The 18,571-nt window shown below is 43.8% G+C and overlaps 1 protein-coding gene across 3 annotated transcripts in view; it reads right to left on the bottom strand.

Moving 5' to 3' along the window:
- Positions 1-220: 220 nt before the first annotated feature.
- Positions 221-18,571, bottom strand: part of LOC147890599 (uncharacterized) — a 55,585-nt gene continuing 37,234 nt past the window's right edge. For all 3 annotated transcript variants that reach the window (XM_087390558.1, XM_087390556.1, XM_087390557.1), the window contains exons 21-23: positions 11,673-11,810; positions 833-934; positions 221-748 (exon numbers count right to left, since the gene is read on the bottom strand). In XM_087390558.1, coding sequence (XP_087246684.1) covers positions 674-748; positions 833-934; positions 11,673-11,810 — 315 coding nt within the window. In that variant the 3' untranslated portion in view covers positions 221-673. The remainder of the gene's footprint in view (positions 749-832; positions 935-11,672; positions 11,811-18,571) is intronic.

Genomic DNA, 18,571 nt, shown 5'->3' with positions numbered 1-18,571 from the left:
GTTCTTAGAATAGATGTATCTTCCAAAAATATTAGGACTGCTCTAAGATCGAGTTCAAATTTGCTGAAAAGCTTCAATAATATGACAGAATGGCATAACAAAGCATCTTAGAAACAATTTTTCCTCAAGTTCTCAAGGGTCGAGGTTGTATGGCGATCTCTTGAATGCAAAATCGGAGGTCTCAATCATTGACAGTGGCCTCATGACACCAGAAACAGAAAAAAACGAATATGGCATATCAAATTAAAGCTGTGTGCATCACATTGTCTCCATCATATCACATGGTAGTTATCTTCTATCAACTTGGTCCCTATTTCCTAACAGTCTTCATGCACATAAAACCATTCCATCAACTGCAGAGGCAGCTGCCTCTGAATCCCATATGGGTCACCTTATGCAGAAAGAAATGCATATGCCATGCTGATTAACGAAATCTTGGAGACATGGATGTGAGAAAAGAGCAGCTTCATCCGATAAAACATAAACATTTTCTACATTGGCACTCTGCCATTTGTGTGCCTCCAAGCCTTTACCATATGAGGGGCTTGGTTTAGCACAAATAATTGTGAATGCAAGATACTAAAATGCAATAAACCCATACAAAAGATAATTGCCAATATTTCCATATTAATGTTACAAACAATAATAATTTGTCAATATTTCCATATTAATGTTACATGAAGAATTTTGGACGGTTAGATGGGAATCTTTGTGCTAAAAGTTTGGCAACTGGACCTTCTGCAACAACCTGCAAGAGAGGACTGCATCATGTACTGCAAAAAAAGCAGTTTTAACATATTTAAAAGATTTTTAGCACATAACCATTGCATACCTTTTGCCATATTGTCACAGTGACAAGACCACTCATTATTAGCAACCATAGCCGAAACCGAAAATGAAAGCTCATCCCTGGTGAAGTGGAACCTCCAGCTGCCTGAATGAATCAAACAAATCAGCATTCTCTTAAATACCTTAGTGTCTAATAGAGTCCTGCATATCAACTTTGTGACTTCGCAATACATATGCAATATGAAAAATCTCAAGATACACTCCAGTTCTTTAATTCCCCTCTCATTCTTGTGTGAATCTTTTCACAAAATGAGAGTATCCTCGATTTCTATCTAATATGCGCTATAAATTCTGAAAGTTGACCACAAAATGTCAAGACTGAAGGCACACCATTTTCACAATATAATTGAATATTTGTAAGGAGACCATCCATCTCCATGCATCGGCAAGAAGCACACACACAATGAATGAATGAAAGTTTATTAGAGTCTTTGAAGGACCGATGGGTCTATGCAGCTGTGAGAAACCAGATACAAACAAGCTGAAAGGGTAGTGCTAGTAAATGGCATCAACACCCATACTACATGCTACATGCTACATGCTACATAGTCATTAGAACCTCAATACAAAGCCAGAACATAACGACCATATCAGTATGGCCCTCCTCATCATATGTCATCAGAGTACAAAGTAGAATGTAATGCAAAATCTGAGCTTGATGAGACAATGGTAGCATAAAGTCAGAGATAGAGTGCTGTCAACTATCCATGGGCGCTACCCGGCTTGGTCTCTTGGAAGAATGTCAGTGTCGAACCAGGGCTACGGTAACCGCAATCAGTCGTACTCCTACCCTGAACATGGAAGGGATGTCTCCAAGTGTAACCTGTGTGTCGATCCTCTGTCGGGTATGACACGTCACTGGATCCGGAGCTCGCTCCTGTCATAGGCGTGCGTGGTGAAAACCTGCATGGTCTGGCTGAAAAAACTCTGTGATCGTGCTCTGAGAGGAATCTACTAGTGCATCTCACCCCTGTCTCTATGACCTGAGTTAGCACTCTCGATCTCTAGCTGCCTCATGGATGAAGACGGCCAAGCATCTCTAGTCTGGAAAGGCAAGGAAGTGGAAAAGTATCCCAAAGCTGTCTCTGAAGAGGCAATAAAAGAGACCTCGGATCTTGTAGTATACTGGGCCCCTGAAGATGAAATGCTCCTCTGACTCAATTTCTTGTAGCTCACACAGAGTGCATATGCACCGCTCCCTAGGTACTCCCTCAACTCACCCACTCTCAATGCGAAGTCAGTGTGAAGAAACCCGAAACTGCCCAATAGAGATCCTCAATGAATGGCGGGAAGTGAATCCAGGTACATCCAGGAGGATCAACAAAACCCTCATCAGAAATAAGTAGGCAGTGATCTCTGTAGAAGCTAAGCTTCACTGAGAGTTCCTGCGGTTCCAACTAGGTTTAGAATGTGTGTAGCTGCACAAAGTCCTCACGTATAACTTGGTTAACCATGTGATACCTAGGTGGGAGAAATGACGGATCAATGTTGTATTGGAAGGGAGCGAGTCTATCCATCTGGAGCCTCATTTTGTCGAACCACCTGCACATGTGTGCATACCAGCAACTCCAATCGCCCTCAACTACTAAGGCCATAGAGGAGAACAATGCCAGCCATGACAATCTACGTTGTCCTAAGATAGCCCCTGACGTGATATAGATACATGATGACCTGGAATCAAGCTGATTATGTTTGGTCTCAAATTTGAGTTGACGGCGCAGGGCATTACAATCATCTCGTACTAACTATTTCATGGAACGGTTCTCAGAGCTGGTGGGTGACTGGAGTGAGTAGTGTATGGGAATGCATGAAGTGCAGCCTAGTGAAGTGAGCGTGTGATTAAAGCTGCTCGGTCCTCTAGAAGGGGTATAAAATCAATGTATGTGAGCAGTGTATAAAGTTGACAGATTAGCTAGGTGAAAGATTGCAATCGAAGTGTATGCCATGATCAGGTAGTATCAGTGATCGGTGGTGTGCACGGTACTGCGAGATGGGGAATGGAGATATAGAAGAAAAGGTATGTGTGATCCGCTTCTGAAGGAGGTTGTGCAATAGTGAACCGTGATATTAGAGGCTAAGGCAGGGGATCCCATGATAAAGTAGTCGACGCTAGAGCCCCCCCCACATATGGGAAACAAGTAAAACCACCTGAAGGGGGCCATCAGTTGAGACCATTGTAGATAATGAGATCATGCATCCTTCCCAAATCTAGCAGTGCATGCCCATAAGATGTGACCGGGGCTCGCCTATCAACTGAGACTTATGACATACCTGCATCGTCCAAGTCAACGTCTGGCCATAGGATAGCATCATCTTTGAAATCAAGGAGACACACCTAGCGCACCCCCATCCTTGCATTGAAGTCCCCAACAAGGACTTATCCATGGCTCGAGAAATCCACAATGTCTGAATATAGTGCTACATAGGGCGACGTTGATGGGATTTTTTTGTGCGACTGACATCTTTTTGTACATAAGGAAATGCTATATAGGTCATGTACAAGAACACTCATGTGTAGGAGAAACTAGCACTAATAGGTACACTTGTAGCTGGCATGGATAGGGTAGGAGATGATAGCTAGTGAATAGCATGACAATGGCCTCTTCTATTTTTTGAGACAATGTTTTGTATTAAATGTTTATTTCATAAATAAATGACTGCTTGTATGGAGAACCCTGATTGCACGAAATGATGACATGGATTTTGTCACCAATGAGATGACTGGATAGTCATTGCAGCTTGGATGTGGACCTTGGATCTTGCCTTGGCACATAAAATGAATGATGAAGTGAGTGAAGACTAGGTGCTCAAAAGGACACTAGTAGTGAAAGGGCAGTGAAGAGAGTGGTCACGAAGGCACTGAAGAAGGACCTGTGCTTTCCTCAAAAAGACTACAGATGAGTAGTACTTTGCATGACCACAAATGGAAAGAGAGGGCCATAAGAAACGAACTGAAGGGATGGTTCCTATTGATGATGGGGAAAGAGCCAATCAGTATTGCATGGGAAAGAAGGGACGAGAAGTAAAGGAAGTGAAGAGGAACTACCAGTAAGCCATCCATAAGAAGGGCAGCCGGATCAGCATGGGCATCTTCTTGCTTGTCTCGTAAGGTAGAGGGCAGTTGATCGAGGAATTCATGAGCTTTGGGCTCATCTTCAGTTCTTGTTGAGGGGGCCATCAATTGTGTGGGTGGTTTCATGAGCTTATGCTCATTGTAGAGGATCTTTTGCTTGATTCAAGTAAACCTGTGGCTGCGCCATCAATTCTACAAAATGGCCAAATTGATAAGGGAAGCTTTGCGTGCTCCAGTGGTTCATAGGTGATCATAGAAGGTCGATTTTGTTTCAGTTGGTAGTAATCGGATGGTTTGGAATCAGATTCGGTGACTCTTAGGCTAGTAATCATGAGGTGCATTATCAACTGCTCATGGGTTGATTGCTCGCTGGTGGGTGGCTATCGCTGGTCACATGAAATCATGGGCTTTGCATGGTGCGCCATGAAGGAAAGGAGGGTTGAATGAAATCACAGTTCCTTGGTCTCCTTGGTCGACAACATCGGTTGTGAGCTGCGTAGAAGCACTGTGATTAGTTATGTACAAATTGAAGGACATGCTTAAAGGGAAGAAATAGCATATATGGTAGGTTGAAGGTGATGCTGGTTGTAGCGAGCTGATGAGGTTTGTTCAGCTGTGCCGGCCATGTAAGGAATAAAGGTAGCTTCAAAAAAATTGTTCGTGGACCAGCTCTCAAGCTTAAGAGATCTTGCTCCCTGGCACATTGTTCTGCTCATTGACTACTCTTTGAAGACTGCTTGGGACATATACACAGCTGACTGAATTGCTAGCTGTTCGTAGTGAGGAAGTGGCTGCTTACTGCTTCCTGGTATTGCACGGAGCTCTCTTCTCCATATCGGCCATCTTATGGACCCTTCTGCCTAGTTTTACAAATGACCAACAAACAGTTTCTGGGTCCATCTTTTCATGAGGTATTGCCTCGACTTCCCGTCGCCAAAGCTTCTATAAGAGGTCGCCTACCTCTCGGGTGCCTCTTGGCCTTCCACAAGGAGTCTCTACAATTGCCCTCTCCAAGCGACATTTGAAGTATTGTTCTCGTCGAGCAATATGGATCAGATATCAAATCCCCAGCCGTGCTAAGGATAGCCAAATATCTGGGTGTGCCTTTTCCTCTAATAGCTGTTGTGCTACAACTTTTTCCTTTGACATTGAGGTTTGCAGCATTACAAAGAAAGCATTGCTTTAGAGGTCTGGACATTCTCCAAGCGACCTTTACCAGCCAGGAAGGATGGCAGAGCCTATATCTGCTGCATAAAGTGTTCTACTGCCGTAGGTTGCATGTGGGAGCTGAAGGATATCACAGGTTGAAGAAAGGGACGGGGTGATCAGTGGATTGGATTCAAGGGTCTCGTAGAGGTTCGCACCAGCCTACTACTACTGCAGTTATAGTCAGAGTTGTGGTTACCTAGTGTGCAGCTTCCCATGCAATTGCATATCTCCTTGATTCTTTGCTTGCTTTAAATATAAGCATTTAAGGATGCAGGAAGGGCCGAAGAAGCAAAAATTGAATAATCTTGTGACTTGGTTCAAGGCGTGGATAAAGGAAGACAGGATCTCTTTGAAATTTAAAAGGCTTTAAGGACCGTAGAAGAAATCCCAAGCCAAGCTAGGAGTGGAGCATTCAACACAAGGTCCAACGTTCCATCTCAGCTCCAGGGCATCCAGTCCATCACCTTGGCTACAAGTTATTTCTAATCCTACAGGGGATTTTCTTATGAGTCCGTGATTCCTAGGAGGTTATGATTGTCATATGCTTCAGTGATCTTTGTATTTTCGACACTTATTTATAGTTATGGGTATATTGTGTTTTTTCAATGTTTTTTGGTCATGGTGTCTTGAGCTTATGATGGGATTGTGTTTCTTCTCGGTGTGTTTGCAAACGTGACTGTTGTTTCAGCTATAAAGGCACTTCAGGGTGTCAGTATCAGCAGCATCTCGGTGTTGTCCCGGATATCTCGTGCAAATTGGGACGTCTCAGGTGGAAAGTAGCATACTGCAATGAACAAGTCTTGGAAGTCCATACGTCAGATCCGGATCCAAAGAAATCTGGAATGAACGTCTCTCCTCTCTACCGAGATCACCCAAAAAAGGGATGATCTGTAAAGTACTGCAACTCCTGAATACCAGTATCCCTCGTCTCGTCTCTAAAAGCAATCTCCCAAGTATACCCGTTGACAACTAGTAGGTGGTCCTATAGGACCGATGTACGGCATAATGCTGCTAGTCGAACCTGAGCATCATGGAATCATATGATGAGGGGCTGCTCACAATTGGGTCACTCCCCACTCGCCAGGCTCTCTCAATCGCATGCTCTGCGATTGTGATCGCATCATCCATCAATGTAGCTGATGTGCAGGTGATACCATGAACTCTAATGTTGAGAGCTTTACTAGCTCTCTACTACTGCTCCATGAGAGTGGGTGAGACAATTGCCTTTGCAGGTTCCCGCTTGGCCACATTCCCCCATATGGATGTCTCCTCAATTACAGACTGCATGCTAGCAATTTGGCCTCCACCAAGTGTACTCCCTGGAGCTGTATGTAGGGTGGTGACGACCTTTTGGAGCTGTAAAATGTCATGTCGGAGCCCCTAAAAGAGCCCAGCCTGCTCCTGTATACCCCGGCCTGCTCCTGTATGACACGAGTTTGATCCTGAGCGAAGCGGGCCTTCTCCTGTGCGAAGTGGGTCAGCTTTACTAGCTCTCTGCTACTGCTCCATGAGAGTGGATGAGACGGTTGCCTTTGCAGGTTCCCGCTTGGCCACATCCACCCATATGGATGTCTCTTCAATTACAAACTGCATGCTAGCAATTTGGCCTCCACTACTAGTGTACTCCCTGGAGCTATATGTAGGGCGGTGACCTCCTTTTGGAGCTGTAAAATGTCCTGCCGGAGCCCCTGAAAGAGCTCCAGCCCTGTCTGAACTGAATTGAAGAATTTTTAGGGGGGGCTGTTAAAGAGGTATTGGGAAGGGAGGGAGAGAGGGGCGGGGGGGGGGGGGGGGGGGGCGGGGGGGGCGGGGCTATAGGGAGGTGGAGGGACAGGTAATGGGAGGTGGAGAGGCTGCCCAGAAGTGGAGGTAAGAACCGGACGGAGGGGAAGGGAGGTTGCCTTGGGGATTTGAGGCTAAGTGGCCTGACCAGCAGGCCCAAGCGAGCAGGGGGGGGATGTGGCAAGCAAATTGGGTAGGAGAGCGCCAAGGAGGTTGAGCGGGAGGGGCAGAGGAGCAGGGGGGAGGGTGCACCAAGGAGGCGGGCAAGGGTGCACCAAGCAGGTCGTGGATGCGCCAAGGAAGCCGACGGGCCAGGCGGGCCAGCAGGCTGAGCAGGGGAGTGCCCAGCAAACTGAGAGGGAAGGGCAATGCTGAGGCTGCAGCAGCAGCCGGGTAAGGCTGGGTGTAGAGGGGGAGGCGGAGAAGTAGAGCGGGAGGAGAGAGGGGAGGCGGAGCACCATGGTTTAAGAAAGCCAAATTGGCCTATAAGACAAAGTGCTTCTCCTGTTCAGTAAAAGAGCACACACACACACCACACAATGCTCCATTGATGTCATGAGACCGTATGACACAAAGACCAGCTGCTTAGGACACATGGATAGGGTTAGGGTGCTCAACCACCCAGAGCATGATCACTGACTTTTTCCAGACCGGTAGCATGGACCAGCAATCCCCATAAGGCAGTGTAGCCAAGCCCCAGTGCAAGAGACACAAAATACCCATCAGCGTGTCCATGCACAGATTAGGCTTTGAGACAGCCAACTAGACCAGGGGCACAACCCACAGATGTGACGGTGGGACTTAAAAGCCACGACTACGAGACCACAAAGAACCACATAGACTGACCAACATGAATGCCACGGGATTCACGCCACCGTAGCACCGACCACCACCAGAACCTTTCTCTGTCGAGACCCTCTTATTACTCTCAACCGCCCAGACTTAGCAGCATATAAGACCACCATAGATCCGATCACAATTCCCCTCTTCTCCATGGGATTAGATACTTGGTCACCAACTATGTAGATAGTCAACCTATAATATCCAATTTCAGTATTGGTAAGTATGTATTTAAAGTTCATCCAAATTGTCTCCTATCCTCTTTTATCTTGTCCAGGATAACCCTAGCCTTTTTTTATCATTTCGGGATAACCCTCTGACAATTACTTTGGAGAGGTTTCTCCCCTTCCCTGAGGGAATCACTAGAGGATACAGCAAGTCAATTGCTCTAGAGTTTATCAACACTTAACCATAGTACTAGACGTACGCTTTTCATTCAATCAAACAAACCAAGATGTAGGTTGTACATACCAAATGATTTACACACCTATAAGCATTCAGTATAATAGAAGTTCTTCAATTTCAAAATCCATCTTGGTCTACTAAACAAAACCTATGTTTATGAAACACCAATCCTTACTGGATGATACATCATCTTACCATTCTCAACCTATTGGAAAATCAAGACATAGTTTGTGTATCCAAAAGAAAATCTCCTTCTCAATCATATGTTTATAGCAGGTATAGCACCCTATTTATTCAGTCTGGATCAATTATGTCTATGAAACAGGTAATAAGCAAGCGACCTGTCGATCTCTTCTCTTTTTACAAAAAATCTTCAAAGAGGCAAAACATGCTAAAAGAAATAATCCATTACAGACAATGATTGAGCTATGAAGCAATTACCATTCTTCCAAGTAATTCAAAAAGTATTTGAGATCTCAATAACAAATTGATTCCTAAATTCTATATCCCATTCAAGGATGAAGCTTTCTTAGAAATAATCAATTCATCTTAAGACTTATCTATCCCATTCATTGGATCCCGACTTCATTTATGAAATCAAGCACACCAATTCAAGTTATAATCTACATAGAGAATTGTAGGATAACCCTACCCCGTAGATCTATATCAACATCAACATAGGTTAAATCAATAAGAAAGTCAATTTTATTTTCATAAGGTTGACTTGCTTTGTCTTTGGGGATTCTAATCAAAACCTAGGTGCTTATGGCCCATAACGTGAACCTCTCAACATCTTCAAGCAATGATGCTAATTAATTCTCTCCTCCCCTGCACCGATTCTTCCATCTTTATATATTCATACTTAGTAATCATATAAATAACCATTCGTCGCCTATCTCCTTGAGACCCAAACATGTCTCTCCTGAGACAACCACAAATCTTGTTCACCCGACTACGGAATTGAGATTGCCCAATTTCCTACATCCCACACATCAATTTCCAGCAATCATAGGTGACACCTCTGCCACAATGATCTTCCTTGAGCTCATCACTCCTATTGTATTTCAAATTTCTCAGCCAGCAACAAGGTCAACTCTTTCCCCAAGTGATTCGGCCATCGTCGAAACAAATCCAAACAGCAAATCGCTAATCTTGCCATAGGAACCCAAACCCTAGGCGCACCCCCTTTAAGGAAAAACGTGCAATTTCTCTCATGCCTTTTCTGCATTTTCGACTCCATCTTATGCTGGGTGTGTCCTCGAGGTTGCACTATCGTACAAAACCAAAATTTGTCGATATTAAGACCAATTTAGCAAATTGTGATTCCGAGCAGTCCATGAGAAAGCACACCTGGAGAATTACACTTTCGCATAGCTTTGCTGAAGTTCAATAGTTCATCCAGCGTATAATCCAACAAAAGTTTTGCCCCTCTACCTTGTAGCAATCATACAAGTCTACGCAACAATAAAATTTTGCTGCCTCCAAAGTTTCATATTCTTGGAGAACAACCAAGAAGAACACAATCACACACAGCCAGAAAGTTTTGTCCCCTCCATTCCAATTCTCATTGTGAAGTCTTGCTCCGAACATCTTTACCAAACTAGAGACTGCTATATGAATCACCATCGGAAACTCACCACCCCACCACAGAGCTTTTCCAAATCACCACCAAGTGCCTAGAGGTCGTGGGTAAGGTCTATGGCTTGACCCTAGTCCAGTAGACATCCGTGAGCCATACTACGAACATCTGCTCTACAAGCGAGGCATTGGACTAGCTTGCCATCCTACCATGCCTATGGCCAAGATCCAAATTCCACATTTGATCAATGAATCCCCATGGCCTTAGCCCTCATGCTAATGTATAGCCTAGGTCACGGCTAAATATATCATTAGTTTTTTTTACCCCTTTAGACCTCTAATCCGGATGTTATTTCTTAACCTTAGCCCTAAGGCCTTACGCCCTAGGCTAATAGCCTCACCCTCTAGGATTTCTGTTAACCCTTGGGATAGGCATTGGCAACCTATGATTAGTCAAGGATGTGACAAGAGATATATTATTTTGATGACAATCAACCAATAATGTCTATTGGGACAATCAATCAGTACAAGAACTAGCTAAGAACCTAGTTTATCATTCAAGAACCAGCCATACTGATGTTGGAGAGCACTTCATCAAAGAAAGTCTACAAACTAGTAACACCACACTGTAGCATTGTGATAGCAAAGAAATCTTGTACATATCGTTATCAAGCCACTTAGCAAAATATTTTTGAAAAGCATCAACAAATTCTTGATTTGGCAAAGAGGAAGGGCATTCAGATCAAGAGGGAACAATGAGAGGCTGAACATGGATGAGCATCAAGCATAAGACCACAACAAAAATACCCTACCTCCCCTTCATATCCCACCAACCCATCCAACCAAAAGTAATCATAGTAACTTAAATTAGAAAGATGCCTCTTACTGGTAAGAGGCATCCTCAAATGCCTTTTAACACCCGTACTGTAATGGGTGAGTTTCGTATCCAACTATGTGAGGGAGCAACCTCAATATCATTTGTGAATATTTGTATATGAGAAATGAGAAAAATAACCAAAAGATTCCGAAAGGGAATTAAGAGTCCTTACACTTGCAATGGGTGATGCTGTTATGTGTTTTTTCTTTGCTTAATACAAGTAGTGTACAGTTAGTCATCTTGTGGCATGCTCTCTCTTTCCCTATCCACATTCTTCTTTGTGTGTGAGTGTGTGGTTTCATGAAGACTCCTCTCATTCCAGCTATTCACAAAAGAGGCTATGCACATTCAAAGCTGAGAAATCTTGTTATCTTGCGTATTCCTCCCTGATTTACCTAAAATTTCTAGCATAGAAGATATGTATGGTACTCATTCTCAATGTCTCCTGAGCAGCATGTTTTTCTAGCCATCTCTTGAAGAAGAGATGTTCTCATTGAGAGAGTCATGTCTTCTAGAAGCCAACATTCGGTTCATTTCCCATTTTGTAAAAGAGAGCTAATGCCATCGCTTGTCTGGAAATTTTTGCATTGCACGTCCTTTGACGGCAGAATTTGTTAAGAAGCTCTGATGAATCTATCCCTAATGTTCTGTCCACTCGGTTCCTGCCCTGCATTAGAAAGTGCAGGGCCTATGGAGGTGCCAAAACCCCAAAAATAAATACATGTTAACATTCCAAATGCCTTTCCCTTGACTGTCAAAGATAATAAAATGACAAGAAAACATATTACAGCTCCATGAAGCTCTGTCAAAAATGTTTTTTTTTGGAGTATACCCATACAGCTTCCACCTACCTTCCTTGTGAAATCAAGAAAATATCAATATTATTTGTCTTTAAATCTTGCATGTTTTGAGAGCTCCTAATGTATTTGTACATTTGGGAATCCAGTGGAACCTTGCTCTCATTCCCTTTCTGATGCATACTTTGCAAATTATGTGCTCTTTGTTGTGTGTTGTACGTGCGCGCGCGCGCAAGAGAGAGAGAGAGAGAGAGAGAGAGACCTGGTATGCAGCCCAAACAGGCGAAGAAGTATTGACTGCATTGAATTGCTCACTTGCCACATGCCATAGGCTAGTGAAGCCACTTGTTGGAAGTAGCAGCACAAATGACATCAATATCATTAGAGATCCATAACAAACCTGAAATGCAATACAAATGATAACCATTAAATTACATATTGTTGTAATAATTTAATGTTAATAAAATGTCACTGCTTGAATGGAAATTAAAGAAATTCCCCTAATTGCTTTCGTCGTGTATTAATACACATGCTATACAAATGATAGCCAATCGCTTACTTGCACCACGCAGACACAACCACGTACATAAGCATTGTCCCACTACACCAACACTCATCTTTGAAAAGAACACATGCATGCACACACGCACACAATTTCACTCAACCTTTTCCCATAGTTCACATCAACACCAACATACATCCACAATGATTTTCTCGTATCTTTTACTCGTGCTTTTATTCCCTGTATTTCAGGTCTCCTATCCTACTCCATTCTCTGTCGTTTTTTTTTATTAAGCCAAAAAGGGTGATTTCGTCCAATAAAGAAGTGAAAGACTCAAGTGTACATTACTTGTTTACACAGTTGTAGAACATCATTAAAACCTATATATTTTAAACTCTCTTATTTTTTCCTAGTTGCTTTTTTTAATTTTCTTTACTGTAGAATCCTTTTACAGTGGCTGCCATATCATTGCACTACATGCACCTTATTTGCAACACTGATCCCCACATACACTTAATCCACCCACCAATATTTTGTTTCCTGGAATACTTGATAAGGTCTTAGACAAGGCCTTGGAATTTCCCCTAATAAAAACAGACTCGCAGTTGTCAGCTACTCATAGAGTTGCAAATTGCAATGGACTAGGCATATGTAACTATGTTCCCTCTCCCATAGATCATGCTAGTTCTCACATGACATCAACAACACATGGGCAAGGTTCCCTTCCAAGCACTCAACGGTGGATAATTTAGTTGCCATAAGAGCGGCAACGGAGGCAGTGAAGAATAAGAGAGGGGTTGTATATTCATGCTTTGTAGACTTCAAGCAAGCCTTCGACACAGTTCCATGCAAAAAGCTATGGGAAAGACTAGAAATGCTCGACATTCCTCGAGAAGTCAAAGAAGAAACATACCGACTATATGAGGGCGTTGGCCAAGTTAACGCAGCCATTAGTAGATGGATAATGCTCAAGAGAGAAGGTCATCATAAGCAGCGGCATAGGGTTCAAGCAAGGCTGTCCCTTCTCGCCGACTCTCTTTTGGTCTTTTCATTGATGAACTGGAAGAATGGATGGGAATACACAGCAAAGGAGTAGTCTAGGTTGCAGTGTATGCCCTACTATTGCTCATCTATGCAGATGGCGTAGTATTCTTTGCAAAAGACAAGAGAGACATGCAAGCACACATGAATGCACTAGGCAAATTCTGCAAACACTCAGGCATGCAGGTCAACATAACCAAGGCAAAAGCAACAGTAATTGGAACTTTAATATATAAATAGTGGTCACCATATACAAATATCTAGGGCTGGAATTTGAAAAAAATTACAAGTGAAATGTATGAGGAATTTGGGTAATTTTTAAAGCTCTATAAAGCCTCCAAAAATAAGTGGCAAGAAAGTGCACATATGGAACTGGGAAATGAGAAAGTTTTAATACACGATGCTCGTGCAAACAGTGATCCTGTATGGATGTCCGGCCTAGGCAGCCGTGTCTCTAGAACTTACTCAGGAAGAATAGAGTGAAACCGGCCTTCAATAAAGTAAAGGGCAGTAAAACTAACAAGTAACCAGTCAACACTGTCACATATACAATTCAGCAAAAGTATAACCAACAGATTGGGAGCTAGAATGCCCCTACACCAAGTCAAAGTGGCCCCAAACCTTGGCGCCCCTTTCGGTATTTCTTTAATTAAGTGAGAGGCCTTGAAATCCAGGCTACATAAAGGATACACTCCTTACATACCTTGCATAGCCCTTACTGTTCACCGCTCTCACTACTCCTGGTAGTAGGTCTCCATCCCTAGTCCAAGAAGCTTGCACATAGCGCAGAACTGTTACTAGCAGCCCACTCAGCCACTCAGTTCCCCATAGTTGTCACTAGTGCCCAACTAGTCATCCATCTACTCAAAGCAGAGAGAGAAAGCATATAGGAGCTTTCTCCACTGTCCAGGACTGCCATGACCAAGAGTCTCTCACCCTATGGGTCGCACATATTATGATACAATAACTTGTTTCCCACAAGAGATCTAGCATCACAATACAGCAAACACTATGGCAGTCACACTTGTACCATCCCTCTCGGGGTTCCAGGGATACTTCCCATTCCAAGCATGGGGTCCCGACCCCTGCCTGCTCAGCAATGAGGCTGTACCAAAGATGTGCCGTCTGACTAGCAACGTCTGACTAGCAACCACTAGCTGCAAGTGACCCATCTCCTAGAGAAACCAAAGACATGTTCCGTGTAGAGAAACCAAAGACATATTCCTACACGGAACATGTTACAAGCCAAAGCCTGCAATATGATACACAATGAATTCAAACCCACTTGCATTCAGTGCTCTTCCCACTCTCAGTAGGCATCAATATCACAAACATTAGCCCTGCGGGGCTCTGCTCTCACACCCATGTGACCATAGGCATCCATGTGCAAACACTTGCATTTAAATGGGCTGCGAAATGTTGAGCTTCCACCCAAACATTCGCATATGAATGGGCTGCTGTCAAAGTGGTTGAATGAGAAGGTTCTCATCGTGGCATGGCGCCCATGGGATTCACGAATGTTTGGCATTAGCTCATGAAGGAGCTTGGTTGAGCTCCTGGCTGGTAAAGGGCTCACTCATGCTTTCATGTGATTGCCGGTGATCATTGGGCTGTGTTTTCAGAGAGACTTGCTTGGCAGGATGGTTCACAATGAATGTTTGCGGAGGTTGTTCGTGCTTCTGAGCACCATGGGCAGTTCAGTCATGCTTCACCCATTGTTTGGGTATTCCAGTGAGTCAGTGGGCACTTGTAATGTCTGGGGAGTGTGTGGTCTTGTAGTAAACGCTTTACAGCAGAGAAACTCCTTTGAACAGCCCGTGCAATAGCTGCTACCTTATTACGTACAGCCTGCTCACTAAACGCCCGTTCTCAATGTATGGACTGTCTGTACAGTCCGTACGGCTGTATGGCAGCCTGGTTCGTGTACGGATCCGTACGGGAGCCGATTTGCTGACTGCCCATCGTGGAAATTCTGTGGTGCCACCATTTCTTCCCCATGCGTCGATCCTCTGCCTATCAAACTCTCACGAGGTTCTTTTTCCCGTCACCATTCCACCACATTGTTCCAAAGGCTTCTTTTCCTTTTTGGTAAGCATGGGCATGCCACGTGGCAGCCCACGCCTTCAGTTTGCCCCTAGGGGCTTAATTTGCCTCTAAGCCCTAGTTGGTCAAAATGACCAACTTAGAGCTCATTTTCCCCTTGCCCCTTCTAGTGGGACCAAACCAATGACAAACTTCAATTTCTAAGGTTCTTTGAGCCCCTCTTGGCCCTAGACCTTACATTTGGCCCCAAGACACAAATGCTAGGGGTCCTGGCACATCAAGCAACCCTTGACCTCACCCCTTGTTTCCCAGGGTCCTACCCACATGCAGGCCAGCATGCATGCACTAGAAGTCACGCCCCCATGACATAGAGACACTATATAAATGCTTTCTCATAGGAGAACTAGGGTCAAAGGACAGATACCCTACCCAATCAGACTAGCTAACGCTAGTATGATGCCATTTATAGGGGAAGCACTATGCTAATATGTGGTCTACCTCAATAAGCTCGAGACACAGATGCAAGTACGATACCACACAAACCAATGGAGGCTACAAAGACCACTGAATTGAACCTTGAGGGAAGGAAATGGATGGATTCATGGGGCATAATGGCTGCTGATATACCAGAAGATACATGTGAAATCAGGAATTTAGCAACATAGAAAGTGCTAAAAAAACTGGCAAGACCCAAGGGCAAAAATGCAGTTTTACAAACAAGAAATTTATCCAATGGAATAGTATTTAAATGCCCAAATACCTCCTGAGGGATATATCAATGTTCAAAAGGCATTTAATCAAAACATCGCAACTAAGTCCTTGGGCTAGCACACAAGTTAGCTAAACAAGTACTCACAACATAGCAAGCTTTGTAAAGATTTCTTTTCATTGCATGTAAAAGAACACTGTAGATTAATAGTGGTAATAGGGGAGCTAGGGGTTAAAGCATAGACACCCTACCCCATCCTACTGGCTGAAACAAGTATGATACCTCTAGAAGGGGAGGTGATGTGTCAAGTCATGGCTTATCTCAACAAAGTTGTGAAGATGGATGCCAATAGGACACCATACAATGCGATGGAAGCTACGCAAAGCGCGAGTTAGCATAGGGAGGGGATAAAGTGGATGGAAACATGGGGGATAATAGCTGCGGATATACTAGAAGATGCATGTGAAATCAGAGAGGTAGTGACGTAGAAAATGATACTGAAGTTATGGCAAAACCCAGGGTCGAAAATGCAGTTTTACAAGCAGGACATTAACTCAATGGACAGCTACAAGATGCAGAATTACCTTGGGGTCAATATTTGAAAGGCATCTAATAAGCAAAATTAGAACTAGTTCCGATCTAGTGTGGGTGGACAAGACCCCAGAATCCCTAGAGAAGAAAGGATCTACAAAATCTGCCCCTCAAGGGAGGTAGAAAATGAGTAGCATGTACTCCTAAACTGCCGAGCTTGCACACACAATAGAGAGAGTTATGGGGACAGCAGAAATAACTTGAAAAGCCTGCTAAAGAAGCAAGCAAAAAAACTAGGAAGCTACATAAAAGAAGTCTTAGAACACCATAACAAGGTACTAAGGCTAGCCACAAGCTAGCTCAACAGGTGCATTACATAGCAAGTTTTGTAATACCTACTTTCACTGGATGTCCTTCACTATTAGTTAACAGTGATCACCAGTCCCATAGATCCCGAAGGGTCTCATGCAGACTTTAATAGAATCATATCATATCATATGATCTCTCTCTCTCTCTCTCTCTCTCTCTCTCTCTCTCTCTCTCAGTCTCAGCAGAAGAAGATTACACAGCAGATGAGAGGATAGCATGTCTCAAGAAGGAAATACCACAAGTAGAGTGGGATAATAACGATATCAGCTGTCTCCCAAACAGGAATGCAAGTACAAGTGTTTTTCAAGGAGAGAGTGGGAAGAATTAAGATTCTTTGACAGACAAACAATTTGAAGGGCACAAGGATTTGAATCTCTGAGGAACTCACCTTAACTCAGCTCAAGTAGAGGAGTGTCAAGCTCACCAAAATGAAGGATGCACGTAAAGCTGGAAAATGGGCTGTGTATTGAGATGGAACAACACTAATTAGAGATTTCAAATCTAAACCTAAAGACTCTCAATCTTAAACTGATTTTATGAAGGCCACTTCTATTAGTTTTATAGTCCTAGTATGTATCGGTGTGATACATTATTTAGCTGAGAAGCCATGTGCATTCCTCGACCCTCTGGCTTATCCAGATATTGTAAGTCTTTTTGACATTTTGTACTTTGTCCCATAGACCCGTGAGGTCTCCAAAAGACGCTAATATGACTTTCTCTCTCTCTCTCTCTCTCTCTCTCTCTCTCTCTCTCTCATATAGCCTCTCCCGTAGCCTCACGTAGACTCTCTCGTACAGCTGTGTACCTCGTGTAGCCCCTTTTGTACTGGTTGCATGGCCTCTCCCAAACGTGCTGCCGTGCATAGCCTTTCCGTACAGCCAAGATGCAACCCTAGGTGCAGGCCTTCATCAGCAGCAGCAGCTTCAAGGTTGGATCCAACAGTAGCAGCAGCAGCCCGGTCAAGGGAGCACCACCACAACAAGTCAGCAGTCGAGGGCCAGTCAATGTCGAAACACCCCGAGCTCTATTGAACCCTTGGCCCAGCTTGGGGTTTCGTCTTAGCAAAGAGGCAGGACACCACATGGAGTCCCCCAAAACAAAACTGTTTGCTATGACTCCAACAAGCAAGACTCCCTTCTACGCTTCCATATCCTCAACAACATCCCCCTATGCCTTGACCTACCACCAATTCCAGACCTAATTTGATCCACATGAGCATATCTTTTTACTACAACGAGAGCTTAGAGATGCAAAGCTCCACACTGCCTCTCTAGAGAAGACTTTCAGAAATGACAAGCAAGGGCAAAGAGGAAGTAATCCAAGAGGTTCTACAACAATGCAACACAACAGAACCCACGCCATAGCTTATGACTAACGTACAAGAATTAGTTAATACTCAACTCAAGTCTATGAAACAGGAACTCATAGCAAAGGTGAATAACAAGACCAATAAGTATGATGTCTATGACGAGGTAAAAAGAGTAAGAAACAAATGCTGAAAATAATCAGATTACACGCATAGGTGGGTTGCCCGAGGGCTGGACTCCAGAAAATGTAAGTACAAAAACAAAGATAGAACATCTCAAGAAGACAATTCCCAAGATTGAATGGGGCCAAAAGAGAGAGATTTTGTCAACTAAAAGGGGGTATAGGCAAGAGTAATCTTTCAAGACAAGACAACAAGGAAGACAAGCCAACAAGCTGAGAGGAACCACAATGTGGATTTCAAAGGAGCTCACCCCAACTCAGCTCAAGGCAAGAAATTGTGCGCCCACGCTGTTTCTCCTTTTGATTGACAACATCTTCGACATTGTGCGCCCAAGCCATTTCTCCTTTGTTTCAGGGACACCAACATAGCTAATGTCGCCCTCTTTGTAGCTAGTTAATCTAAGTTGTGCACCCCTTTCACTTTCTGTAGGCCATTTCTCAAGTTAGAGAGCATTGCCTCTTGGGAGTGCATCTCCCA

Source organism: Dipteris shenzhenensis, chromosome 19 (assembly GCF_047967505.1).
Source record: "Dipteris shenzhenensis isolate YYH24624 ecotype China chromosome 19, Dip_SZ_1.0, whole genome shotgun sequence".
Lineage (NCBI taxonomy): Eukaryota > Viridiplantae > Streptophyta > Polypodiopsida > Gleicheniales > Dipteridaceae > Dipteris > Dipteris shenzhenensis.
This window is presented reverse-complemented; position numbering and strand designations above follow the sequence as displayed.